The sequence below is a fragment of the Camelus ferus genome, chromosome 28 (assembly GCF_009834535.1).
Source record: "Camelus ferus isolate YT-003-E chromosome 28, BCGSAC_Cfer_1.0, whole genome shotgun sequence".
Classification (NCBI taxonomy): Eukaryota; Metazoa; Chordata; class Mammalia; order Artiodactyla; family Camelidae; genus Camelus; species Camelus ferus.
Genome location: NC_045723.1, coordinates 875,579 through 902,152, shown reverse-complemented (window position 1 = coordinate 902,152; position 26,574 = coordinate 875,579). Strand labels below are relative to the sequence as shown.

General features: G+C 48.6%; 3 protein-coding genes across 14 annotated transcripts in view; 2 read left to right on the top strand and 1 right to left on the bottom strand.

Moving 5' to 3' along the window:
* NPAS2 (neuronal PAS domain protein 2) overlaps positions 1-15,769 on the top strand; it is a 195,022-nt gene extending 179,253 nt beyond the window's left edge. For 6 of the 9 annotated variants that reach the window (XM_032469704.1, XM_032469706.1, XM_032469703.1 and 3 more), the window contains 8 exons: positions 824-913; positions 2,447-2,539; positions 4,515-4,661; positions 8,505-8,708; positions 10,342-10,532; positions 10,875-10,967; positions 13,649-13,823; positions 14,385-15,769. In XM_032469704.1, the coding sequence (XP_032325595.1) occupies positions 824-913; positions 2,447-2,539; positions 4,515-4,661; positions 8,505-8,708; positions 10,342-10,532; positions 10,875-10,967; positions 13,649-13,823; positions 14,385-14,552 (1,161 nt within the window). In that variant the 3' untranslated portion in view covers positions 14,553-15,769. The remainder of the gene's footprint in view (positions 1-823; positions 914-2,446; positions 2,540-4,514; positions 4,662-8,504; positions 8,709-10,341; positions 10,533-10,874; positions 10,968-13,648; positions 13,824-14,384) is intronic. The other 3 variants (XM_032469699.1, XM_032469701.1, XM_032469702.1) reach the window with 3 other exon arrangements.
* On the top strand, positions 300-23,868 carry RPL31 (ribosomal protein L31). Of its 4 annotated transcripts, none has more exons than XM_032469708.1 (5): positions 300-318; positions 19,626-19,732; positions 22,080-22,205; positions 23,423-23,535; positions 23,796-23,868. In XM_032469708.1, exons 2-5 carry the CDS (start codon positions 19,626-19,628, stop codon positions 23,825-23,827), a joined length of 378 nt encoding a protein of 125 aa, XP_032325599.1. In that variant the 5' UTR covers positions 300-318; the 3' UTR covers positions 23,828-23,868. The 4 variants fall into 4 exon arrangements, with proteins under 4 accessions (XP_032325599.1, XP_032325603.1, XP_032325598.1 ...); XM_032469712.1 differs by lacking the exon at positions 300-318 and adding an exon at positions 18,827-18,845; XM_032469707.1 differs by lacking the exon at positions 300-318 and adding an exon at positions 19,175-19,222.
* Positions 23,869-24,498: 630 nt separating this feature from the next.
* The window catches only part of TBC1D8 (TBC1 domain family member 8), a 96,809-nt gene continuing 94,733 nt past the window's right edge, over positions 24,499-26,574 (bottom strand). Inside the window, 1 exon segment of the mRNA XM_032469696.1 lies at positions 24,499-25,556. Within this exon segment, the coding sequence (XP_032325587.1) occupies positions 25,095-25,556 (462 nt within the window). The 3' untranslated portion in view covers positions 24,499-25,094.

Genomic DNA, 26,574 nt, shown 5'->3' with positions numbered 1-26,574 from the left:
CCAAACCCCGTCCCCGGAATTTCTCCCTCAAAACAAGGTCTCCCGGGGCTTCGGCTCCCGACGTCATCCTGGGGACAGCTTCTCATCCAGGCTGCTTTTCGTAGTCCCTCAGGCCTGGGGCAGTTCGGGGAGAACTTCAGAAGAATCTTTTTGCTTTTCTTCTAAAGAGCCTCGTGAAGCCGAGGGTTGCATTTCTTCTTTCTACACATGGTCCCCCCGCCACCAATCCCCGGCCCCCCTGCCCACCTGCATGATCAGGGAACAAGGTCTGGGACTCAGCTGAGCCTCCAGGACACTCTCTGCCAGATCCCAGGCAGAGTCTGGGGAAACCACAGCGATGGTCACTGGCTGAGTGAGTCAGGGACAGAGACGTGCATGGCACCTCTGTCCATCTGTGTTAGAGCTGAGCAGGAAGACCTCGCAAAGCCACCACTGGTTATTAGTTCCCATTCTCACTGCTCGACAACACCCCTAAGAATTTATCGATTTGGGAGAAGAGGCACCAAATCTGCCAGGAATGGAGCCGAGGACAGGAAGTGGGGGAGGGTGGGCAGAGCTGTCCCACTCCGCAGAGCGCACTGCACCCTGAGTGCCACCAGGACCCTGCACCCTCCACCGGTTGGCTCTGACTCTGTACCTGGCCAGGGCAGCAGCGCGCCAGCTACCTTTTCCAGGGAACCATACCTTCCAGGAGTGAGCAATCCACTCCTGGGCAGAGGGCCTTCTGGGAGCCAGAGAACCAGCCGGCTGAGAGACAGCGCCCTGGACCTCTGTCCCAGCCCAGAAGCTGCATCTGTTCTCAAAGCCCCTGTCTCTTCCCCAGGCTCCCCTGCCGGCCCCTTCGTCCTGTGACCTGGCACAGCAGCTCCTGCCTCAGACCATTTTGCAGAGCCCACCTGCCCCCATGACACACGTGAGTCTGGGACTCGGGGGAAGGGAAACCTGGGGCAGCGCTTCCCCAAGACAGGATGTTGGCATCCCCTGGAGGGCACTGGTGCCAATATGCAGGTTCCAGACCGAGGCCCCCAGACGGGGACTGCTTCTCCCCACGTGCAGGGGCAGGGGGTATCAAGCTGTGGATGTCACCCCTACACCTGTCCTCTCTGCCGTCCCCACCTGAATACATCCTCCCACTTCCCTTCTCGGTGTCTGTTTCTCAGTCCTTTTGACAGTCTTTGTTCCTCTCTCTGCCATTCTCCTGTGTTCATCTCATTTCTCACGAGTCCTAATAGGCTGTGATATTTTAGAAAAGGTCTGGTTTAGGCCTAATGTCTCGGAAAGACCCTGCAAGGGTCTAAAAGCTGGGAATCCAGTACTGTAAATATCATGTTTTTTTTTTTAAGGATCAGGGCTTTGGTGAGTAATTCTTTCCTTGTTTCAACAACATTCAGCCAGTTACTGTCTGGGTCAGCCAGTGAGTGAGTGTGAGGACTGCAGAGAGAGTGCCCTCACTTTTGGACTCAGGTTTCAAGGAAGAGATGGGTATATAAACAGAGAAACCACCCTGGCAGGGTGCGTGTTTTTATAGAACCAGTAAGAAAATATTCTGCCTATGGAAATCCAGAATGACTTCCTGGAGGTGACAGCTGAGCTGGGCCTGGAGGAATGGGTAGGAGGTTGCCAGATGGAGAGGTGGGGAGCAGCAGGGAAGAGGGATCTGGGTATGTGCTTCAGCAGGGAGTTTTGAAAACTTCTGACAAGTCGAGGCCTGGCCAGTGGCTGAATGAAATAGTGGCCAGTCTGTGGTCACATAGAGCAGTTGAGCTGACTGGCCAGAGCTCTGATATCAGTTCCTTTATGGGATATTGAACTTTGCCCCCTCTCTGGCCACCAGGGGCAGTTCACCAACAGGTGCCACTCTTGCCAAAGTGTGGACTTCTGTCTTGGTACAAATTCTGTCACCTCTGATGAAAACTCTTGGAAAACACATCCCATTAACAACGACCTCGCGTTAATAAGAAAGACACAGGCTAGCACGTGCTTCTTGATAGAGTTAGGATTGAGTAAGGATACAAAAGCTATCCATCCAGAGTCGATTAATTAAAATAATCTATATTTACCCTCATTAGAAAAAAAAAAAAGAAGAAGAATTTTTTTTTTCTCTCCAAATTTCCAGGGCAGTTTTGGCATGAAATGAATAACTTCTTCAATCCAAGGCACGTGAATTAAGAATTCCTTCAACTTTCGGGTCTTGCCTAGCAAAGAATTTCTTTGCTTTATACTAAGTCATGCTGTGATTATGGCCCTTTTGGATTTTTCATTTATTGAACCTCATTTTAATTAGCAGTAACAGTTCTTGGCCCATTAGGCATACTATACTTACTGATAACCATATTCTTTAAGACCTTCTTGTGTAACACTGGCCTTTCAAATCAGACAGTTTGTTTCATACCTACTCCTGTGAAATGATGAGAATCTACAGTTTTCTCTCTTTCTTCTCACCAAGGTTATTCCCGTAGCATCCTGCCAAAGAAAGGGGGGAAAAATAAAATCTGACATCTGGGGTATACCTGGTGGCTCTGCTTCCTGGTGTGTTGAGGTAAAACTCTTCATCAAAAAGGCCTTGATTAAGAATACAGAGACCAAATGTGGGGGACCTGGAATGCTTTGAGAAAACCAGAATAATACTAGAAGTCACCAACACTTACGAAGCGCGACGCTGGCCCCTTGCTGACCGCCCAGCCCCATCGCTGTTCCCCTTGGGAGCCAGTGGGCAGCCCAGCGCATCCTGTCCTGGACGTGGACGTCGTAGCTTGAACATTTCCTGACTTTGTAGAACCCGCCACAGAAACTTCTGGGTTCTGTTATTATAATTTAATACCTGATAGAGCTATTTTCTCTCAATCAAATTCTCTCTCAAAATCCCAGCTGAGTGCTTTGATTCGGGAGATCCTGACTGAGACCTCTGTGATGCAAACTGGTATAGCTGCAGGTATTTCTAAGCTCGTGTTTAGCAGCAGAAATTTTAAATGAAGTCTGATGTCAAAGCCGCTCTGATCGGGGTGGAATTTGGAGGGGCAGGGAGGTGCTGCTCACAAACCTCTTGGCGTCACCCACCTCCTGAGATACTTGGTTCGTGTTGTGGCCCCACCGCCACCCAACCACGGCCCGGGAGCAGAGTCACAGCCTGAGTCGCGCGTCCCGCCTCTGCGGGCCTGGGGCGGTGACTGCCGAGTGTGGATGGGTCCCCACAGGCGGCTGCATCTGCCCCTGTGGTTCTCACTGGTGCTGCTGCTGCTTTTGCTGCTCCAAAAATGCCATCAGCTATTCCATCCTCCAGTTTATCCTGTCTGTTTTCTAAACTCTCCCAGTCTCCCTGCATTTCCATGGATGGGAGGTCACAGGGCAGAGGGAAAGAGACCATCTCTGGAAGTGTTTGCAAAAGACAAGGGGCAAGAACCAGTCTAGGGAGATTGTTGGAATAGAGAGGGAGGGAGTGCAGGTTAAGTCACTGTTTTAAAAAAAAAGAGAGAGAGAGAGGGAGGAGGATGAGGGGGAGGAGAAAAGAGCAAAAATCCCAGTCCAGCCAACTTCCTTTCCTCAATAAACGGGAGTCATCAACAGTCCCCCAAATTGCCCAGAGCAAGAGTGCCAGCCTTACCTCCCCTCTCATGCTCCCCACTCGCCACACGTTTCCTGCCAGAAAAGTCCCTTGGCGAGTTAGACAGGTGACCCAGGGCAGAGATCACCTGGGAGACTGTCCTAAAGCCAGCCTCCACCCTGCGTCCAAGGAAGGCGTTACGTGGTGGAAGGAAGGGACTCGTGTGCTCCAGTGCACAACAGATATCGGTGCCCCTCATGCAGGTCACCTCTGCCAGCATTACCCTTGGGGCAAGTGTTAGCTGAGTACTGGTCTTCTTAGTTCTTTTTTGTACAGATTTCCAAGTCCATAGCCGCAAATGCGCCTGGGGGAGAGTGTAGGATAGTTGATAAGGGTTCTGCAGTCCCAGGAGGGTTTAGAATACATTTAATTTAAGCTTGTTTGTGAATTGTTCCAGAAGAGCCCTGCTTGCCAGGAGCAGATTTAGGATAATGATAGCATCCAAAATCCCATGTGAAGCTGTCACATGCAAATTGTCATGCCCTAGATGAGAGGGAAAAATAGGGAGGGGGGGCTCTCTGATACCCTGCTTTTGATATTCCTCTCCAAAGCCATGTGTCCATCTACGTCTAACCAAATTTGGAATATCAGTTGGTAAGCACTGCACTGCTTACAAAATCATGTCCCGATTCTGTGGCCTTCCCAGACTACAGTGCAATTAATTAGACCTGCAGATTCCCGTGGGCCTGAGTAAAGCTCACACGGGGACCCCAGGGACACCCAGCTCTCATCCAGAGCCCCTGCTCCCTGGCAAGCTCCCAGCAGTGGGTCACTCATTAGGGAAGCTGAAAATGGTGGGTAAGGGACCGGAAATGAAAGCGGGCAGGGCGGCTCAGAACAGCAGCAACATCTGTCTGCAAGGCTGAAATAACTCTCTCACCTGCTTATGTTTTTTGACCACCCCCCCTTCAAGTTTTCAGCACAGCTCAGCATGTTCCAGACCATCAAAGACCAGCTGGAGCAGCGGACCCGGATCCTGCAAGCCAACATCCGGTGGCAGCAGGAAGAACTCCACAAGATCCAGGAGCAGCTCTGCCTGGTCCAGGACTCCAACGTCCAGGTGATGCCCCCTCCCGGGCCAGTGGCCCCCAGGCTCTGTCCTCCCCGTCACTCTCTGTCTCTCTGATGTGTCCTCATCCATCCTTTCAGGGCAGGCAGGACTTCCTCCAGAGTCTCTCTGTGCTGCCTTACTGAGCCCTGCCTACTAAACATGTCGGAACCTCCACCAATGAAGTGCGAGGAGTGAATCCCACCTCCCCCATCCGCAGCTCCAGGCCAAATGTGAAATTCGCATGACATCCTCTTCCCTCACCCCTCACTTTGTTGGGCACGTGTTTCCTGTATCACCTGCTCCTTCATTCATGTGTCTGGTCGCCCTGCACTGACCCCAGCCTCCCTCCTATGGGGTTATAAGCTCCCCGGCACCTGAACACCTAGCCCAGGATGCTGACAGCGAGAGGGAAGCAGCTCTGCTCTTTCCTCTCCTCCAAAGCATGCGTGGAGGGAGGAGGGAGATGTGGGAAATGATATGTGCACCCTGAACCTCCCGGGGGTGGTGGAGGAGCTGGGGCTGGAGGTCGGCACCCTGGCAACTCCAGGCCACCCCCCACCTGCAACATACCCATTTCAGCACTCTGCGTGCGGACAGCAGCAGGTTTTAACATGACCCCCACCCCCAGATGTCACTTCTTTGAATCCTTTAGAGAGATTCTTTTTGGAGGACTTTATATATTATATAAAATATTTATATATCTATCTTTCAAGGATAAATTACTTTTACCAAGTTTTGCTTAAATCAGTCCAGGACAATTTTTCTTCCAAAGGGTGTTTTTTTGACCCAGTCTTTGATGGTAAATGTAGCCAACCTTGGAGTTCACCCTGAGAGTGGTTAACATTCCAATCCCCTGCAGGGGAGACACGCAGCCCTGAGCCCTGAACAAAGATGGTGTGGGGGTGTTGGGTGCCCTGGAGCCGGCCATCCAGCCTCCCTAGGCCCCCACAGGTGCTCCTGGTGGGCTTTCCAGGCGCTCACGCCCTGCAGAGCCCTCTCAGTGGGGTCCCTCCCCTCCCTTAAGGTGGACGAGCCCAGCCAGGCCACCACACCTCCCGCCAGCCTCACAGGTGCACCTGCGCGGTGCCGCTGGGACCATCCCGGCCATGCCCACAGCCTGCGCTCCCCCTTAGCCTTAGCGACACCCCCAAACTGCCGAGGAAGAAGAGGGCAGCGTTTATGTGGAAAGACTTGGAGTCATCAAGGTGGCAGTCCCTTGTTACTTATTCTTTCCCAGTGGTAATATTTTCTCACTGATCCAGGGTCCGGTCGGGGGAACTCCTGACTCCAATTACTTGAATGGAATTTTTATACTAACAGGAAGGGGGAATTGAGCCAGAAACTGCTAAAAGCAAGGTAGGCGGCTGAACATCCTCCTCAGAGCCCGGTCTTCTCTATTTTCAACATTAAAGCAGAATTAAAACAACAGGGACATGAGGCTATCTCTTTCACTCTTTGGCGTGAAGGGTTATTAATTCTCTCTCTCGTGACAGTGCATTTTGTTAACCCCCAAGTCTAGTGCCTGAGTTTTGTAAGGGACGGCACGGGAACGAGGCCTCCAGTGCGGTCCTCCCCTGTTTTCATCCCTGTGACCTTATCTTTGCAGTGGAATTTTCCAAAGAACGTGGAGATCCACAGATAGTCACATTGGAGAATGATCCCTCAAGGAGTCTTTCTTCGTGCGTTTTTGCAAGTTTAAGGATTGAAAGAAATACATTCTAAAATGATTAGGCCATCACTTCTCGGCCTTTTGGCTAAGATCAAGTGTAAAATGATTAGGCCAAATGTGATGTTTGAAAAAACATTTGTGATTCAAGCATGAAGAATAAGCAAGTAAAAATTACTCCACTCAGCCCCCCCACAAAAAGTAGGGGAGATGGATTAAATGAGAAGACTGAAATGTGGGTAATTGCTGAAGCCTACGCAGGTTTCACAGATTATACAATGTCTGTTTTGTGTGCTTCTGAAATGCTCTGTAATAACAAGCATGTGTGAAGCTGAGCGTATAAGAATCATGAAAAACCACGCATGAGTATAGAGTTGTTGGTTCTGGAAAATTAAGAAGTGTTGTTTTCTCTGATGACTTTTTCTTTCTTTTTTTTTTTAAACTCTTAAAAAACCTTTTTTAAAATTATTTAATTTTGGCGGAGGGGGGGTAATTAGGCTTATTTATTTTTAGAGGAGGTGCTGGGGATTGAACCCAGGACCTTGTGCATGCTAAGCATGCGCTCTACCACTGAGCTACACCCTCCCCCCTCACGTGCACTTTTTCCACTTGAATTAATGAACTGTTTTTCTCATGCTTTCTAGAAAACTGATCCCAGAGCCCTGTTAAGTCATCTTCTTAAGCCCTACAATTTTACGTTACTGTTGCCAAAGCAGAGACGTGGATGTGCAGGACAGCACATCCCCTGCCCCCAAAGTCCTTTATCCCCACTTCAGTATAGCCTTTCCTACCTGCTCCATTGACCGACTGACTGGGAGCTTTCACTGAGACTATGTGTGCCTGAGATGCTTGCTATGTATATTTTTTTTCCCAAAAAATATTGGGTTATAAGAAAGAGGTTCTCAGGGTGTTGTGTTTGCACCCAGATGCAGTCATAAAGCTGTCACACCCTGCAGTCCATGGGAGGCTGCCTCTTCATTTATTTTTGCAAGCATCCACGCCCTCTGCTGGTAACTCAGAGAAATACCTAGAAGAACACCTGCGGCAATGGCAAACGCTATTGATTGGTTCTTTCATCCATCTTTCTCTCCATCCATTCACCCACCCACCTACCCACCCATCCTTCCACCCTTCCCTCCATCCATCTACCCACCCATCTGTCCACCCACCCATCCATCCCATCCACCCATCCTTCCATCCATCCACCCATCTGGCAGACACCCGTTATGTACAAGGCACTTGGTTAGGCACTGTGAAGATGCAGAGATAAACAGGGCATGTTTCTACCCTCAGAGAGCATACATCCATGGGACAGAGTAGCAGACCAAGCAGTGTCTGACATATCACGAGGGGAAAGTTTCCCTTCATTGAGCAAAAGCTTCATTTATGTGTTTATTCACTCATGTATTTACCCATTCATTCATTCATTCATTTCTCAGATAGTTTTTATATGCCCAGAGAGGCCAGAGAGCAAAAATCTCCCTTTTTTCATTTTAAGCATTATTGTTACTACCTAACACGTGTTGAGCACTTAGTGTTATATCTCAGCATAAGCCCCATTTAATCCTTGATAAGGTATGGCTGCTAATGTCACTGTTTTATTAGTGAGGAAACTACGGCTTTGAGAAGTTATGATGATTGCCCGAGGTCATACCACTAGGATGTGGTGGGGCTGGAATCTGAACTAAAGTGTGTCTGATTTCAGCTAGGTTTTACTGACTGTCATAAACAAAGGTTGCATTTATTTGAACTCTAATCAGAAGGTAAATTGTATCCTACCAGAAAAATAAATGTTATTTAGTTTGAGTAATGATTTTTTTGCAAAAGTGCAAATTACACTAGGAGCCATAAACAGGTCAGCCCAGGCTGAACCAGCACATCAAGGCACATATAGACGGTCCGGGTCTCAGCACCTTCCACACCATGAGACCTCAGGCGCCAGACCAGAAGCTTCTTGAGGGTGGGGTCGGTGTCTCTCCGACCTCCTGCCCCTCTCAGGGCCTGGCCCTGTGCTGGCAGCATCTCTGGGGCTCAGAGTCCCCATGTCATGTGCATGAACCTTCCTAGGCAGGTTAGAGTGAGAAAGCCGACCTCTTGCTATGGATGGACGGGGCGTACAAGAGAAGGTACAGACCTGGGAAGGCACCGTGATCCTAGCCTTAGAGGCATTCCTCTTCTGTTCCCAGATGTTTCTGCAGCAGCCAGCTGTGTCCCTGAGCTTCAGCGGCGCCCAGCGGCCAGAGGCTCAGCGGCAGCTCCAGCAGAGGCCGGGCCCAGGCCCCCAGCCCCAGCTCGCGGCCAGCCCTCAGCTTCCAGGGCAGATGGCCTCTGCCCAGGTCACAAGCCAGCACTTGCTCAGAGAATCCAGTGTGATATCAACCCAGGTAAAGGTGCTTATCGCCAGACTCAGTTGTCGCCTCCAGCAGACCTGTCTTCATGAATTGGAGACCCCTCAGGGCCAGATGATGTGATGAGGGGAGGGGATCCTTTCTTTATGTCACTTCAAAGCCCCAAGTTCTATTGCTTTTCTTCTTTTATCCATATGTGAAAATACCTGAAAGGCATCATGCAGCTGAAACCTTCAGCTTTGATCCTGAGCTGAGCTGGAGGTGGACTTGGCCATCCCAGACACTCACGCTCACAGCATTATGTCCCCACATTTGAGTCCTCAGTCCCCATCACTGACTCCTGGTTTTAACAATTATCAGCATAAGAACATGCTTACCCACTTCTGTTCATTGTCCCTTTCCCCAGGGTCACCAAGCTCCTCCTGGTCCCCCAGATTCCCTGTCCAGCCCTTCCCTCATAGCCGTTACCACTTACTCCAAGCCAGCAGTGACCCTATGGTCTGACAGGGTCATCTGCCCGTCAATGGCACTTGAATCCAATGCAGTTGAGAAGTCCTGAGACCCCACTTCTGGACAATCACAGACTGGAAGTCTAGATGCAGCCTCTTCTGAAGCCCCTTATATTCACATGCATAATCATAGATTCAGTAATATCCACTGGTCTCCTGTTACTCCCCAGCCCCCAGGGGAGCACAGATGGATAAGCACTGTCCTTGGCCCCAAGAAGCTTCTAGTCTAGCAGGGGCTGTAACAGATAACATGCAATAAAATGTGGAGAAGTCCGTATGTAAGAGAATTTACCCGTCATCACCCAGATTTAAGGGTTTGACTTTAAAATGCAAGCCTTTTGGGTCTCAAGGTCAATAGGAAAATTATTGGAGGAGACTAGCCAAGAACATTTTGGAAAAGAAAAAGCTGAGGAAGGATTTACACTCTCTGTGTTGAAAGAGTTTGTAAAAGCTCTGAGAATTAAAACGAGGTGGTGCCATCGAGTGAATGGAGTCAGTGAAACAGAGTGGAAAACCCAAAAAGCAAAAGCAAATATAGGGGGAGGGTATAGCTCAGTGGCAGAGTGCATGCCTAGCATGAGGTCCTGGGTTCAATCCCCAGTACCTCCATTGAAAATAATAATACATAAAATAAATAAAAATAAATATTCGTCCCCCCCCAAAAAAACAAAGATGAAATAAGGACTTTTAAAAAAGAAGCAAATATAAGCCTATTCACTTATGATTTCTGACGCTGGGGGAGGGCTGGAGTTTCCAGTGGGCCAAGGCAGTATCTGAGCAAAGAACTGAGCAGATGAGAGAATAGTACCAGGGGGAAAAGCATTCCACTTAGAGTAAGTGCAAAGGCCCTGAGGCAGGAGTAGGCCTGGTGAGTTAGAGAGACAGCAGGGAGATCCACCTGTCAGGAGTGGAATTTGTGAAGACGAAAGAAGTTCTGTTCAATGCACATTTGCCTGGCACTGCCCTACCCCCAGGGGATTTACAGAAGCCTTGAGATGCTTACAATCCAAAGGGAAAGACAGTCACAAGATCAAAATAACTCAGTCAACAGCCAGTGGGTCCGAAGTTAGTGAGAAGGCCAAGACGGGTAAAAGAAAGAGGTTCCGAAGAGGGGACAGCCGAGTTGAGTCAAAGGTTTACCTTTCTTGTTCCAATGGTTGCCGCAGGGTCCGAAGCCAATGAGGAGCTCGCAGATGGTGCAGGGAAGCGGCCCCGCAGGGACCAGCCTGACGCCCCCCTTCAGCAGCGCCACCGCCACGCTCCCGCCAGCTCTGAGCCTGACCACGCCTGCTTCCGCCTCCCAGGACGCCAGCCAGTGCCAGCCTAGCCCGGACTTCAGCCACGACCGGCAGCTCAGGTCTGGAGACTGTCCTCGTTGAACAGATAACCGAGCCGTCGTCTTAACACCGTTCAGCTTGGCTCTCCACTCTGCTGTAGGTGGAGGCAGAGTTCAGACCCTTAGACTCCAAAGTGTCTGCAGCTGATCTCACCTAACGCAGCAGCAGGAGAGGGCCGGGGTCCTGGTGGCCGGAGGACGTGGCCTGGTGCATTCAGGGCCCTCTGAGAACAGGGCAGGTCCCATGGGGATTAGGGTCAGCCAGAAAGGGCTCAGCCAGCTGGGCAGGGGCTGCCGTCAGCCGGCAGGTCTGCAGCCGTGGTACTGATCCAAGTTTCCCATGTTCTCTTCCTCCGCTCAAAGGCTACTGCTGAGTCAGCCCATCCAGCCCATGATGCCGGGGTCCTGTGACGCGAGGCAGCCCTCAGAGGCCGGCAGGACTGGACGGCCAGTCAAGTAGGTGGCCCGGGGGGCAGAGGGGAGGCAGAGTGCCACACTGAGTGGTCTCAGGCAGCAGGACCTGCTTGGACCAATGGCGCACCTGTGAGCCTGGCACTGTAGGCAGGGTCCGAGTGTGCCCACACCCTTTGAAAGGACTCCTCTTAGCTTTTCTTTCTCCATTTCTCATGGAAGAAGAGAAAGCTCTGTGTCAGCATCCCATGCTTAGGACAGGACCCGAGGGAAGCAATTCATTACATCCCAAGTTTGTCACCATCTTCTGATGTCACTGGGGATATCCCAGGTCAGTGGAGTCTTGTCCCCCTCCCTGAGGACCCTCCCACAGTCCAGGTGACCAGCAGATGCTGGCAGATTCCACAGACACACTGAACTCGCCTGCTCTGCGGTTCTGAATTCTAGTATTTTCTTTTTTTTTCTTTTACTTTCTTTTTTGTTTTCCTTTTTTTCTTTCTTTCTTTTTTTTTTTCTTTTCTTTTCTTTTTCTTTTTTTTTTCTTTTCTTTTTCTTTTTTTTTAATGGAGGTACGAGGGACTGAACCCAGGACCCCGTGCGTGTGAAGCACATGCTTTACCACTGAGCTACACCCTCCCCACCTGCTCTGTGGTTCTGGTGCTGTGCCTGTGGCTCTGACACCCTGGGATGTGGGGCCTTCCCGCCTCCCAGACACACCCCCTTCTCTCCTCTCCCGACTCGTCACCTTCAACCCGCAGGTGAAGAAGCAGCTTGGCTTAGCTGTTTAATTACTAGTGACAAAGGTTACTGGAGACATGGGAGTGAATACATGAAAAGCTACTGGAAAATACTTTCTAGCCCTCTGTGATGAAGCAGACATCGTTTTCCCGTTTTCACTGGTTCACATTGTGTCAGAAGTTCACGGACAGTGTAGCTAATGAGGCCTGGGTGCCTCGTGCAGAGGGCTTACAGCCCTCCCACCCCGGGGCTGTCCCCTTCCTCCTTCAGCCAGTAATAATAGTAACCGGGCATGGTTCCTGAGCATCTCTGAGAGTCAGGGTCTGTACCTACATCGGTGAAAATCCCTATGATTTTGAGGAGGGGCGCTGTGCATTGTGGGAAACCACCGTTAAATTCTGAGGCTACTCAATCAAGCGAGGGGTGGGTGGGGGAGTGGGAGGGGTGTTGGTCTGGGTTTTAGACTGTTCTAAGTGATCCAAATAAGTGGAAACAAAGAATCTTGTTACATCACTTTCCAGAGATGCTTAAAATGCAGTGAACTAGGCAAAAATGGAAATTCTTTCCTCTGCGAACTCTAAATTGCTATTTTCGGTCAATCTGTCTCCCCACCATCTCTTCCAGACATGACCTAACCCTCCATCTTCCAGGGTGTGTCAGACCCTGTCTCCCACATACACAGAGGCCCCAGTCAGGGGAATTCTGGAATCCCCCAGTGCCTGTTACAAATGACCCAAATAGAGATAAAACATTTCTAAAAAGTATGGACTTCTCTGTAGTGTCTTTAAATATCTGTTTCTGGTCTGTGTTCCTCTAGAGCTTCCCCAAATGGCCTTTCTCTGCCCCTTGTTATTGGACCGTTACCACCAACTACTCTTTCTTTTAAAAAAAAAAATTATTGTGGTAGACTATACGTGACATAAAATTTGCCATTTTAACTACTTTGAAGTGTATGGTTCGGTGGCACTAGATACATTCACATCGTTGTGCAACCATCACCACTGTCCATCTCCAGAACTTTTTCATCTCAGACTGTCCCCGTTAAACACTAATTCCCTGTTCCCTCTGCCCCCAGCCCCTGGCAACCACGCTTCTACTTTCTGTCTCTCTGAATTTGACTCCTCTAGGGAATCTCATCTAAGTGGAATCATACAGTATCTGTATGTTGTGACTGGCTTATTTCACCCAGTATAAGGTTCACCCACAATGTAGCCTGTGTCAGAATTTCCTTCCTTTCTAAGGCTGCATAATATTCCACTGTGTGTATAGATTGCATTTTGTTTATCCATCATCCATCGACAGACACTTGGGTTGCTTACACTTTTTGGCTGTTGTAAATAATTCGCCCATTATCATGGATGTATAAATACCTGTTTTAGTCTCTTCTTTTACCTCTTTGGGGCATGTACCCAGAATTGGAATTGCTGGATCGTATGGTAATGCTGAGTTTAATTCTTTTGAGGAGCCCCCATCCTGTTTTGCACAGCGGCTGTACCATTTTACATTCCCACCAACGGTGCACAAGAGTTCCAGTTTCTCCACATCCTCACCAGCACTTGTTACATTCTGGGGTTTCCGTAAGAGCGTTGTCATGGGTGTAAAGTGTTCCTCCTTTTGCTTGATTTCCGTTTCCCTCATCTAGTGATGCTGAGCATCACTTGCTGTGCTTCTTGGCCATTTGTATCTTTTCTTTACAGAAATGTCAGTTCGAGCCCTTTGCCCATGTCTGACTCAGGTTGTTTGAATTAGTTGTGGTTGCTGAGTTGTAGGAATTGTAATTATATTCTGGATAGCAGTCCCTTAGTGGAGATATGATTTGCAAATACTTTGCAGGCAGCCTTTTCACGGCACGAACAGTGTCCTCTGATGCACAGCAGTGTTTCATTGTGGTGAAGTCTAGACAGTTTTTCCTTCTGTTGCCCGTGCTGTTGGTGTCATGTCAATAGCTCATTGATAAGGGTCTGCTTTCTTCTTCCACTTGGAACCAGATATGCACAGAGCCAGGCTGTGTTTCAGAACCCCGACGTGCACACCACCAGCAGCAGCGCCTCGACCCCCGTCCTGCTGATGAGGCAGGCCGTGCTTCACCCCACCTTCCCCACCTCCCAGCCGTCGCCCCTGAAGCCCGCCCAGGCCCAGCAGCAGCCGCCGCACTTCCTGCAGGTGGGCGCGGGCCCGCGGGCGGGGAGGGGGAGGCAGGGCCAGCCCCCGGCCCCGGCCTGACTGCGCATGCTCCCCGGCCCGCAACCGGGTTCCAGCCTTCGGGATCGAAATAAGCCCCAGACAGACTCTCATTTGAATCTTTCTAGTTTCTAAAGTTTCGAATGCTCCAAGTTTATAAAGTCTATGTATATATAGTGTGAGTAATGTCTCATATGGTGTGTGCTATGGAACCTGTGGCCTCAGGTTCCAACATCCAAAAACATGCAGGCTGCCTGGAGATCGCGTGCATGTGTTCGGAAAACCGCTTCCCGCAGCCTAGTCCCCACCCGCTTGGCGAGGAGGAACCCCTAGTGCAGGCCGAGAGCTGGGCTTCAGAATCACACCCACCTGGCAGAGCCTCAGCTGCCTCCCCCTGCCCCTCCACAAGGCCCTCCCCAGACCCCCGTCCCTGGTGGAGGATGGTCCTTTAATCTGCGCACACCTGCATCAGCGCCCCAGCCGTTCAGGTGAGGAGTGGCTGAAGCGCAGAACCTCCACGGGAGCCCTCTCCTTTCCCTCCAGGTGCAGGCGCCAACCTCTCTGCACAGCGAACAGCAGGACTCGCTCCTCCTCTCCACCTACTCGCAACAGCCGGGGACCCTGGGCTACCAGCCGCCCCCGCCCGCGCGCCCTCCCCGAAGGGTCAGCAGCCTGTCTGAGTCCTCAGGCCTCCAGCAGCCACCCCGGTAGTGTCAGTCGGGTCACATCAGCTTTAACCAATGGACGGACGAGGGGGAGGTGGCCACGGAGTTGGGAGAGGAGTTGAAAGGACAGCCTGGGCTTTTGTGCAAACCGCGTGCATTTCAGAGCTCCGGGACGGTGACCGTCTCCAGGCACAGCGGCCGGTAAGTGGGGAGTGATCAGGAGCACTGGCCGTGTCTCCCTTGGCCCTGGCTTCGCGGCCACACTACAGCCATAGCTGGACGGGACCCGAGTGCCCCGTGGGAGCGCGTGACCCGGTTCCCCTTAGCGGTGGCGCGTCTCCTGCGTCCGCCGCGAGCGCGCTGGTCCAGCCTCTGTGGCCCGTCCGCGCGTGCTCGTCGGCCTTCACTCTCTTCATCCTCTTTCCTTTGCGTTCGAGAAGCACTGGGTCAGAGATCAGTTGAAGGGAGAGAGTAGAGAGGATTTTCCATTATTTTTAAATGATTGTTTTTGTTTTAATTTGCACAGCTGCACAAAGAGATAACTTAGGCACTTTCCATTTTTAAAACTAAGAAGGTCTCAGGACTTCATTTGGAGACCCTAGTAACGAAAACAGCTCACCAGATAGCAAAGCTGGTCTGTTAACTAGGCTGCAGCCCCACCCCCTCCGACTAAACCCCAGTGGAATGAGGCTCTTCACCCCACACTGTTCTGGTGATTTTTGCCCCCTGAATATGACACTGGACTGTTTCCTGTTTACTTCGGTGATTGCAACTACAAAGGCGGACTCAGAGCAAAGCACAATCACGCAGCCGACGTTCCCGAATTCTGTTGAGGACTCAAGGACAGTAAAGGGGGGAGATTTTTAGAGCCAGACAGGTCTGTGGATTCGGCAGGTCCCCCGAGAGCACCCACCACGTGCTGGCCCTTTGAGTGAGAATGCTGCATCTTTCTACATATCTTTCTTGATAAGACCGAGGATTGGATTTTCCTTTTCAAAATGCACTTTGCTTCTTTTGTATGTTTTGTTATGTTGAGATGTTTCTAAAGAAAAGATTTTATGTAATTATAAGATGAAGTGTAGTGACCTGTACAGCTGTTGTAATAATGACCTATTTCTATATAAAATAAAAATTGTATGGATTATGTGTAAATTATTTTGTATCTGAGACACCCATTCCTTTCCCAAATATAAAAGTACAAAAGTTTTCTTGTGTATTTCTGTGAGTGGACATTTTGTAATAAATTAACAAATTTGTACGATTTCTTCTGGAGGTAATTTCTGTCCCTTGTTATATACACATACACACAGCTTTTCATCAGTAAACTTTTTTGTTTAAATTCCAAGACGTTTCTAAGGATAATCAAAGACATGGAAAAGGTGGAGCAAGCAACCTTTTGGTGGTTTGAACTGCACCATGTACATCAGCCTATTGGGTTTCCTGCCAGAAAAAAACCAATGGTTCACTGTAGAAATGACAGGAAGACAAACTTACAAGGTTCCTGGAAACAGTGCCACCTTAGAGACAAAGGTAATCTGTGGAGGTGACTAAGGCATTGTCCACCGAAGCATTCAGAGTCCGTGAAGGGTGAGACAAGGCAGCAGCATCTGCCACCTGCAGACATGCCCCCTCCCCATGAGGCTTCGGCACGCTGCTGTGAGGGTGCCCCAGCACATGGATTGAGCATCACTGAGACGGCCATGCTCAGCAAATTCCTTTCTGCAAGCGTTGGCTCGAGAGAATGAAGTTCCTTTCCTTGCTCCATCGGTGTAGCTCTGCGCTTCTACCTGCCTCCCTGTAAAACAGGGAAGGCTCCTCTCCTCTCCATACTCTGGCCAGCATCCGTTTTGGATGGCCTAAGAGGCTGTCCTAAATACATCAAAGGAGTTTTCTTTTTCACACAATTGCTATATTCCTGGGGAAAAAAAGGTAAGTCTAACTATTTGACATGTGTTACAATCATTTACTCTTTAAAGGAAACAGAAATGAACCCTCTTTTCAAAATAAAAAGTCTGCATAAAGCTGGATTAACTATTTTGTAACTTAACTCTTTTGAAAATTCAAAGGCTTATAGATCTGACTTTTCTGTAAAAGAAATTGTACTTTAATCAGCTGTCAGAACCTGCACTTCTAAGTAGAACGATTTTTTTAATGGAAACAGCATAGTTGTAGAATTTTCTAGCTGAAAGCCATTAGAAGAGGGTGGAATGTGTCATGCTGCTAATTTTAGTATTGCTTAAATCTGACACACACTCAGAGTCTGAATAAACTCAGAAAACTTATTGGTAATATTTCTTTAAACCCGCATAACATCAGGGGAAGTTTAATCCCTAAGCTTTTGATTCATTTAATTTTGCTCATTAAAAGACTGTTTTGCAACCCTGTTCTGTTTCCGGGAAAAACATGACCTTTCTACTTGGAAAACTATAAAGTCTTGGCTCACAAGAAGTGACTGAAAGGTGAACTCTGGAATACACCAAGTTTTTGGAATATTTTAATTCGGCTAAAATGTAGAATCTTCTGTCTCTAATGGCAACTAATAGCCACTAAATTAATTTAAAATTTTTGTTTTACACAGGCAACATGGTGAACTGGTCAACTATGAGGTTATTCTAAGCCATGACATGTTGTATTCTTGCCTAGATAATCTGATGTGGGTGTTCGGTACAAAATTTTCTCTCTTTATGTGACGCCTGAAGGTTTTAAAGTCAGTCATTAATAACCTAGAGAAATAACTAATTTGGATCCTCCAGATAAATGCCATATGTGGCTTTTTTGGACACACACATATGAACTTCATACATTGTGTATATGCACCAGTATAAACTTTAGCGTATTTCTGTAAGCATAAGATTAAGGAGCTGAAATATACAGCTTTATGGTATCTATGAAAAAGCTTTAGTTTTCTGGGGCGGGGGTCGGGGGGAAGCTCATTAGAAAGAAAAAAAGAAAATCTCCTTTTAGGATTTTTGCCTAAATAGCCAGTATCCAGTTATGCACACTTAAAAGGTCCTCTATTTAATTCAGTATGTAACTCAGTTTCCTTTAAAACCATCTGTACTTCCCAATTTATTTCAGTGGAGTCGTGACCATCAACACAAACTGAAAATCTTTATCCTCCATGCTGGTAAATTCACTTCTGTCAGAGGGGATTTTGTACATGGAAAGACACAGTCACCACTAACTGTAAGTCATTTAATATCCAATTTATTAATCTTATAAATGTATCAATTAGCATTCTTTTAACCATTAGTCTGCATTTCCCTTATTAATCATCTACTACTTAAACAACAAATGAGTCACTATTTAGGAATTGACAAAAAAATTTCCCCAACGAAGAGATTACAAATAATATTTGTAAGAATTTAAAGTCTCAATACAGAAGCTTTCTTAAAAGTTCTAAAAGGACCCACAAAATATAATTAGAAAACTGGATTATCTTTACATCAAAACTGGCTGTAAGATGTGAACATCACAGATTTCACTTTGTTTTGTATTTTACTCCAGCTCATTCTCACACCTCCGTGTTCCAGTTTTAACATACCATCCTAGGGTTTCAATAATTCACCAAATAAACACTTCACACCACCCTAGGTTTAAGGATCTTACCAGACCTATGCTGCCTCCAAAATAGAACGCGGTTTCTGACTGGTAGACTAAAGGTCCAGAGTTGTTAACCCGTGGATTTGGCACAGGGATCCGGGACTTGGCCACATGGTCTGTCTACTCACACCTGACCTGCTGGCATCAGATTCCTCCCTGTTCATTTACAAGTTATGTTACAACCACGTATTGGGTAAAAGTGCTGCTTCTATTGCTACAATTGGGCCACTTTGTTATGATAAAGCTAAAAACATGCATTCCTTTAAAAAAAACTTTTTGATTTACAATGTTGTATTAGTTTCTGGTGTAGAGCATAGTGATTGTTACACATATATACATATTCTTTTTCATTACAAGTTAGTACAAGCCATTGAATATAGTTCCCTGTGCTACTATATAGCACAGAAAACATGTATTTCTTTAAGATCATTAAATTACACTGATTTCTTCAATAGAATACATTATATACAGTACTTTCCTAATGTGATTTTGTCGACTGTCTCCTAAATTATCTAATGCAGTTAGTTATCAACTGTCGATTTTAAGTTCAAAATCCTCATGCCAGACCTCTCCTCTGCCCCCGTCTTCGCCCCGAGCCCAGCCGCCACCCCAGCCCCGGGGCTGGATCACAGCCCCCTCGGGAGGCTCCACGGTTGGGGCAGTGACAACGCCCTGCCCGACGTGAGCGTCTCCAGCGAAGCTGTCCGTCATCTCGGGACCGCAGCCGGGCGCACAGGTGATGTCAGCGTTGACCGAATCAAGGAGCGGATGGGAAAAGCAAGAGCATCTTCTCTCCCCGCTCCTGCTTCCATCCACCTGGGTTCGGATTTCCTCAGACCGCAAGTCCCTCCGCCCCTCGTTCGCGCGCGGGACGCCGGGCGCCGAGAGCGCCAACAGCGCCGACGAAGCGCGCGGCCGCTGACCGCCCAGGCCCCGCCCCCGAGGCCGCTCCCTTTTCCCCCGGCGCGCGCCAGTTACGTCACAGCCTCGCCTCTTTTCCTCTGCCCCGCCCCTTCCGCCCGCCTACAGGCGACCCGGAATTTGTACTTGCGACGCTGCTTTCCTCCTCCCACAATCCTTTGCACCCTTCCTTTCCAACTTGGGCCCGGCGGAGTAAGTATGGGTGCTGGCTCCCGGCTAGAGGAATCTGGCTCCATCCTAGCTGCGGGTTGTGCTAACCGGGGTAGGGGGCTCTCTCCTGAGCCGGCCCGGGGCTCCACGTTCCGGGAGCACGCGAATCTGCGCTGCGTTTAAGGGCTCCGGGAGCCGGGGAGGGAGAGTGGCCAGGCTGAGGGGAGCCGGGGCTGCGGGGGTTCCGGGGTGGGGGCGGCCAAGGGGCGCGGACGCTTGGGCCGCGGAGTGGCCGTCTTGGCTTTGCCAACACCTAGAGCTTCAGCGGCCTGGCCGGACCCTCTGCCCCCGGAAGCATCCCGAGAGCGGCTGTGTGAGGCCCAGGAGGGAGGATTTACCTTGGGTTTGCCCGCTGCGCTCTGAGCGTCCGTGTCGTTCGGTGTAGATGGCTCCCGCAAAGAAGGGTGGTGAGAAGAAGAAGGGCCGGTCCGCCATCAACGAGGTGGTGACCAGAGAATACACTATCAACATTCACAAGCGCATCCACGGAGTGTGAGTATCCCTGCGGTCCGCCTTTGCCTCCCTGGTGGCGCTCCCGAAACCGTGGGTCTGGTTGTCACTCTGAGGTCTTTCTGGTCGTCTAGAGGCTAGCTATCTAGAAATTAGGCATTTTTTCCTTAAGAGCTCGAGTCTGTATTCCAAGGGCCCTATAGATAGGTTTACAGGGTGTCGACTGAAATGCACAGCCTAAAAGTTGAGTTACATTTTATTTGGTGGGAGGACTCGAGCCGGGATGACAGCCTCTCAGATCGCTCTGAGGGACTGCTCCGAAGAGGTAGGGGAGGGGCTAGGATACATAGGAGCTTTACAACAAAGACCAGGTAGTTGGAACATTAAAAGATTACTTGTTAACCAAGAAAACCCAGGCATCTCAAGTAAAAGAATTTAGCACTTTTTCTATGTATGGGAGGAGGCAAGCATTTGGGCTCATTGAATTCATTCCTTTGACAAGCACCTAACTATCTAGGGCTAGTGTCCTGTCCTTTCTTACTCGGGGTGCACCATTGTGTCTGCCTGCAAAGGCTGGGCTGCAGGCTTGTCTTCACTGGGGGTTGGCGGCAGCTGCTGACGGCTTGATGGTTTCAGCATTTTTTGTTTACTTACATAGTTTGCAGTATTTTTCATTCACAAGGGTTTAAAATGTAATGCTCAGAGATTAGTGCCTAGAAACGTGAGATGGAATAATGAGGCTTCTGGGGGAGCCAGTTTTGGAAAATGTGGCAAATGAGCCTGTCTTCTGGACTCTGCCTTCATCGTCTTACTGCCCTGGTCCTGCCCTGGTCCTGCCCTGGTCCTGCCCGGTTCTCCTGAATGCTTCCAGGTAGCAGCTCCTGCTCCTGGTTCCCTCCTCCACCCCCAAACACCTGGTCTTTTCTCACCTCCTCCATGGGTCTCCCATCTTACTCAATTTAGAAGCCCTAGTTCCTGCTGTGCTTAAAGGTGGCTCGACCACTTAACTTTTTAATCATACAGGGTGTGTACCTGATTCAGGTAGCGGTTTGTTTTTTTTTACTTCCCCCGCATTAGTGCTGTTCTTGTAGGTAGCTCAGCACTTCCTTGTCACCTTTGGCTCTGAGCATCTCAGTTAACCCTGCGGCCCTTTCCCTGATGCTGTCTCTTCCCTGGTTCCTTTTTCTCTGTAGCTCTCGATACCATCCATGTGTTCCTGTGTCACCCATGTGAACTATGTGGGAAATGGGATTTTCTCGGTTATGCCAACTGCAGTTTACAGCCTTTTCTTTCTAGATGGTTAAATAGGTGAACCAGGCACGCTTGCTTGATGGGTTCCAGGAGGCTGGTGAGGGTAGAGCAGAAGGAGACATGGTATCAGAAGGGGCAAAATGAGCTGGGCTGCGGGGTGGGGTAGAGGGTGTGGAGGCCACTGAGGGTTTTAGAGCAGGACCAACTGGCGGGCTCTGGGTGTTACTTTTACTGGATTTCACGAGGTTTGCTTCTAACAAAAAGCATGGAGCACCTGTTGTATGCCAGGCACTGTGGGCTGGGTCCACCGGTGGATTATCGGTGTGGCCCCTTCGCCCACAGAGTCTTGGGGTGGTGGGACACCTTTTTAAACTTTGGTCTCTGCTCCACTTGGAACGATTTTCACTTATCCAAATGTTTGACCATTTCAGCCTGTAGTAAGGTGGGTTTTTTTTTTTTTCCACATTTAGTATTTAATAGAAAGCATGAAATTCAAAGGATTTACGTATCCTCATCTAAACAGCAGGTTAATAGTACCTGACTCAGATTTGGAACAGACTTGAAATTAGTGATATTGCCTGACACAGGCCAAAAGGGCCTTAGAATTAACAGTTCTCATCCTGTTTCTTGAGAGGAAATTGGTACATTTCAGGCTCCTGCTCATTAAGCATAGACCAAGTTAATGATGAAGCTTTAATATTGAATGATTGCCAAAAACATGCCTGTGTCTTAAGATGTAGCAAATAATCTAATTCTATTTTGATCTGAGGACAGAGTATTTACTTTGGTATTGTGTACTATATTGTCAAGCTTATTCTAACATCGATCTTTTGATTATACTGTCCTCGGCCAATGATATTATAGCTTGGGCATGTTTTTGTTTTACGAAAGGGCTGGCCAGTGTGTATATTAGCAATTCTTAAGGATCATACACAGAGTCCTTGTTCTGTTATTGAAAGCAGATTGTGCATCTTCGGTGCCCCATATTGTATCAGTTGCTGTGCATTATATATTGGTGGGAAAAGAGATTGTTACTGCCTTGGTCAAGGTTTAGTTTAGATTTGTTTTATGAAGATAGGACGTACTGTGTTGCGTATTTCATTTAATTTTGTATTCATCTATTTGTGCTTAATCTCAGGGGTTTCAAGAAGCGTGCGCCTCGGGCGCTCAAAGAAATCCGGAAGTTTGCCATGAAGGAGATGGGAACTCCAGATGTGCGCATTGACACCAGGCTCAACAAAGCTGTCTGGGCCAAAGGAATAAGGTACTCAGGTTATCCGTGTTACAGTGTCACTCACTCAGCCAGCTCACTCGGCACAGTCTGTATAAGCTCAGTAGTTGGCTAATGCCCGTGGAAGTATTAACTGTGACAGTGACTCAGGGTGGGCTAGCAGCTGCAGGGCGCCCTGTGACCTGGTGTTTGAACCGAGACCCAAGATGAAGACGCCATAGTGTGAGGGTCTGGTAAGAGTGTCACACAGAACAAACTCGGGGTGACCTGGGAACAGGCTGGTGGTGGTGGAGTAGAGTGTGTGAGTGGGGAGGGAGAGCTGTGCAGGGTCCTATAGGTAATGGCAGGAAGTTTGGGTTGACCTGTAGACTTGCAGGGAAGCCATTGTAGCAGTGGTTTTCAACCGTAGGCAATTTTACATGCAGAGTTGTAGGGGGCATTTTTGGTTGTCACTAGTTGGGGGTGGGTACAGGCCAAAGATTCTGCTAAACACTGCAGTGCACAAGGCGCCCTCACGCAGAATTGTCCAGTAGCGCCAAGGTTGAGAAACCCAACTTGTGAGCAGCCAGTGTGGAAGTGGGGACCAATTAAAGAGGGTGGCACTGGCGGGGACTCGATGATGTGAGGGGTAGGAGGCTGTCTGCATCTGGGTGGCATTTTAATATTGGAGTTAGATGGGGTGACAGGAACCTGAGATTCGACCCTGCAGTGGGCGGGCATGTAGGGGAGACGTGTCTAACAGAGCTGCAGGTGAGATAGGGGAGGAGTGGTGTCGCATGAGTTGGGAGAAGTTTCGGGGCACCCCTGTCCTCGGATCATGCAAGAAGCAGCCAGCTGTAGTACTGCTGAGGGGTCGGGGGGAGCTAGGAGGAGGCCTGTGTGCACCAGGTGGGGAACTAGAACGTTTTAACACGTTCCGTGTAGCCTGCAGTTTCTGGTGTTGCTCCAAATTTAAATTTAACAAATGCCATAAGCAAGACTTGCAGGTTGGTGATGGAAGGAGGAGATTGCGCGTGCTGTGCCTACGTTTCTGCAGAGGTTGCCTGTCCGTGGGGCTGCCTGTTGAGACAGGTGCATCCTGAGATGGCAGCACTGACTGTCCACCTGGGCGTGTGCTTATTTTCCAGGGACTGATACGCACTTGAAGTGGCTGGTTGGTCGGATTAGAACAAAGGGAAGAGTAGGAAGTGGGTTCCAGGCGTAGGGGCAGGGTGTGTGGGCACAGCTGGTGACGCTTTTCTGTCTTTCAGGAACGTCCCATACCGTATCCGTGTGCGATTGTCCAGAAAACGGAATGAAGACGAAGATTCACCAAACAAGCTCTATACATTGGTTACCTATGTACCTGTCACCACATTCAAAAGTAAGTTTTACTTCATCCCACAAAGCTGTTTAGATTAGAAAAACATCTTTAGCCCTTTTATAACCTGAATCCATCTGTTCAACAAATACTGTGCACCCATATGCCTGGCACCTTTCCAGCGGGGGCGTAACAGGCGTAATCAGTAAGCCCTCTGTAGGTTGTGCCGCGGCCCAGGGGAGGGGGGGGCACACCGGGTCCCCCCTGGGTGTGAAAGGGTGGACTTGGACATGGAAGTTGACTGGGTGTCACTTCTCTTGCAGATCTACAGACAGTTAATGTGGATGAGAACTAACTGCTGAGTGTCATAAATAAAGCTCTAGAACCACCTTTGCACCTTGATTGTCCTTTTCTAGTTAGTATGTCTTAAAGTAGTTCCCAAATCCTAAATACCGTGCCCCTTTTCTGCAGCCCCTGAAGTTTTATGTGCATGTTTTGTTAGTCCTAAGGTAAGTTCTATATGTAAGTTTATGGAAAATAGTTTAATTGCCATTTTTGATATTTAGTTAACAAACCTAGTCGGTAGTGTGTCCTGACGATTCTGCCTCTGTGTGGAGTGTACTTGTCAGAGGGTATAGGACAGTCATGTAAATTAACTGGCTTTTGCTGGGGTAACCAGGTTATGCTTGTAACTTCTGTACTGTACTGTTCAGCTCACTTACTTGTCGTGGCCCAGCGAGGTAGTTTTAGTCCTGGTTTACATGGAGCTAAAGCTCAGGGGTAACCCTTTTTAAAGGTCGCTAACAAAATCTGCTAAATTCAGTTCCCGCCTGAACGCACAGGTTTCATCAGCGTTCACACCCCTGGCGTGAATGAAGAGACATAAAGCGGTCCCTTTTTGAAGCCCCGTTGATGGCGCTAGTGTGCTCTTCGCCCAGAACATGGGGTGGGGGGTACGGCTCCAGCTTATCCGGTCACTGGCACAGTCCAGACCTTAGACACGGAAGTAAGATATAAACAGACCAAGTCAATACAAAAATTTCTTATTAAAAAACTCAGGCCAACATTGAAAGCATGGTTTGTGTACACATTTTTGGAAGGACACAAAGTGAATACAACCAAATATATTAAAATGGTTTCAATTACCAGCATTGAAACGAAATTAGTGCAAAAAAAGCCAAATACAATTGCACAGATAGTGGCTCTTAAATCTTGAAAGTGAACTTGATTCTTGATCCCTCCCATTCAAGTGAAAACTGAGAGCTTGGGCTGGTCTCTGGGTCAGTATCATACATCTGACTTTCTTGTATTCCATCCGAGAACAAAATCATACCAGCGTCACAGCAGAAGTACCCATTTCAGCAAATCTGACTGCAAGTCACGGCATCGAGGGAAGCGATGTTGGGCGCCCTCTAGCGCTGACAGTATCCAGCTGCACTCTCGAGCGCTGGAGGGTTGCATCACTTACCTGGCCACAGTTGTGCCGGCGGGTTGCTTACCCAGACACCCAGCTTGTAAAGTGTACTCAATGAATTAGACAAATCTGGATTTATGGGCTGACGACCCACGAACCTGGTCTGTGCTTTGGTATGGTGGGCTGGGCTCGGCACACTGCTGTCCGGCTACAGATCGCTCAGCTTGAGTTCGGGCTGTGATTGGCGGCTCATTTCAGTGGTTTTGAGGCTGTACTGATTGATCTTGGCATTTTCAAGTTTGGATTTAATGTCCAGTGGCTTTTCAAAAAAGTTCACTAACGACTGTTCAGTCAGAAGTGAAGCTAAAATATGTTCAAGGGAGACAGTCCAGCCCCCTTGGGCCTCTTCAGGAAATGCCGGGGGCTCCTGGGGACCCTTCCCTGTGTCAGCGTCGGCGAAAACCGAGTCCTGCTCGGGAGAAGGAGCCGAAGCCTGCAGCTCCTCCCCGCCTTCCTGGGAGCAGCTTCCAGAGCTGCTGCCCCGCTGCCCCACCTCCCCAATCTGCAGCAGCAAAGTGGTCACTGTGGCGATGGCTTGATACAGGTCATTTTCTTCTGGGTCTTCATGGAACATACTGTACAAAGTTTTACAGAACTGGATAAATTCTCTCTGGAAATTGAGAAAAAAAAGTACATATTATAGCAGCATAATAAGAACAGAAGCATAATTTCTTTTTAACTTTGTACTTAGTTCTTGGGAAAAAACATAGTGGGAGCAGAACACGAGGTATTCTCTACCCTTCCACTCTGAAGACACTGTTCACAGTGGCTCCAGGGGATTTCAGCACACGTGGAGAAGAGTGCTCTTTGTCTACACAGCAGCCACTAAGAAATGTTACACCCTTTAACCTAGCAAGACAGCTTGCCAAAATGCATTCAAAAGCTCTGCAGAGATTTGTTTATAGGCTGGGGTTTATTATAGAAGGTTGGAAACAGCTTAAAATATTAGGGCTGAATAAAAATTATGATTTGATCATCCGTTGGGAATGCCATGCAGCACCTAAAGGCCATAAAAGGAAGTAAAATGGTGATGCCTGATGCTTTTCAAACTACAAACATGCTCCTGCCCCACCTGAGAATTGTCATGTGATAGAGACGCTTCAGGTGGGACGTAGCCACACAGTTCCTCTAGGAAGATGAGACGGTTGGCTGGAGGCATTCCCACTGGTTGTTAAATGAGGTGTGATTACCATACAACGTTGAGATTTAACTGACTTTATATGCAAAAAGAATATTTGAAAGCATCTCCGTAACAGAGTGGAGCAACACTCCTCAAATAGGCCAAGAAATAAGAATCCCACAGATGCTCTGTGGCCAAAAAAGAGTGCTAAACCCTGCTCCTGAAGGCTCACAGCACACCTGAGCACCACAGGGGTTCAGTTCTGTAATAAAGGGAAGTTTTCAACTTGAAGCCTTACCAGTACAGTGCATTATGTAGTCTGATTTTCAGGAAACTGGAGAAAGCACATTAATATTTTTTTATGTGAAGAACGCTGTAACCACAGTGCCAGGAAAGAGCTTCTGTTGCTCTAAGGAATGAATCTGCATCACAACGTGGGTGGTGAATTTGATGTAAAAACTTTTCAAAGACAGGAAATGTGCGGCAGCCGCCTGTTCTGTAGAGCTTT

Excerpts from the sequence above, each read along its gene's own strand:
- RPL31 (XM_032469708.1), top strand. The coding sequence starts at position 19,626 with ATGGCTCCCGCAAAGAAGGGTGGTGAGAAGAAGAAGGGCCGGTCCGCC. Across the intron at positions 22,206-23,422 it reads GTCTGGGCCAAAGGAATAAG|GAACGTCCCATACCGTATCC; the intron begins GTACTCAGGTTA and ends TCTGTCTTTCAG. Across the intron at positions 23,536-23,795 it reads ACCTGTCACCACATTCAAAA|ATCTACAGACAGTTAATGTG; the intron begins GTAAGTTTTACT and ends CTTCTCTTGCAG.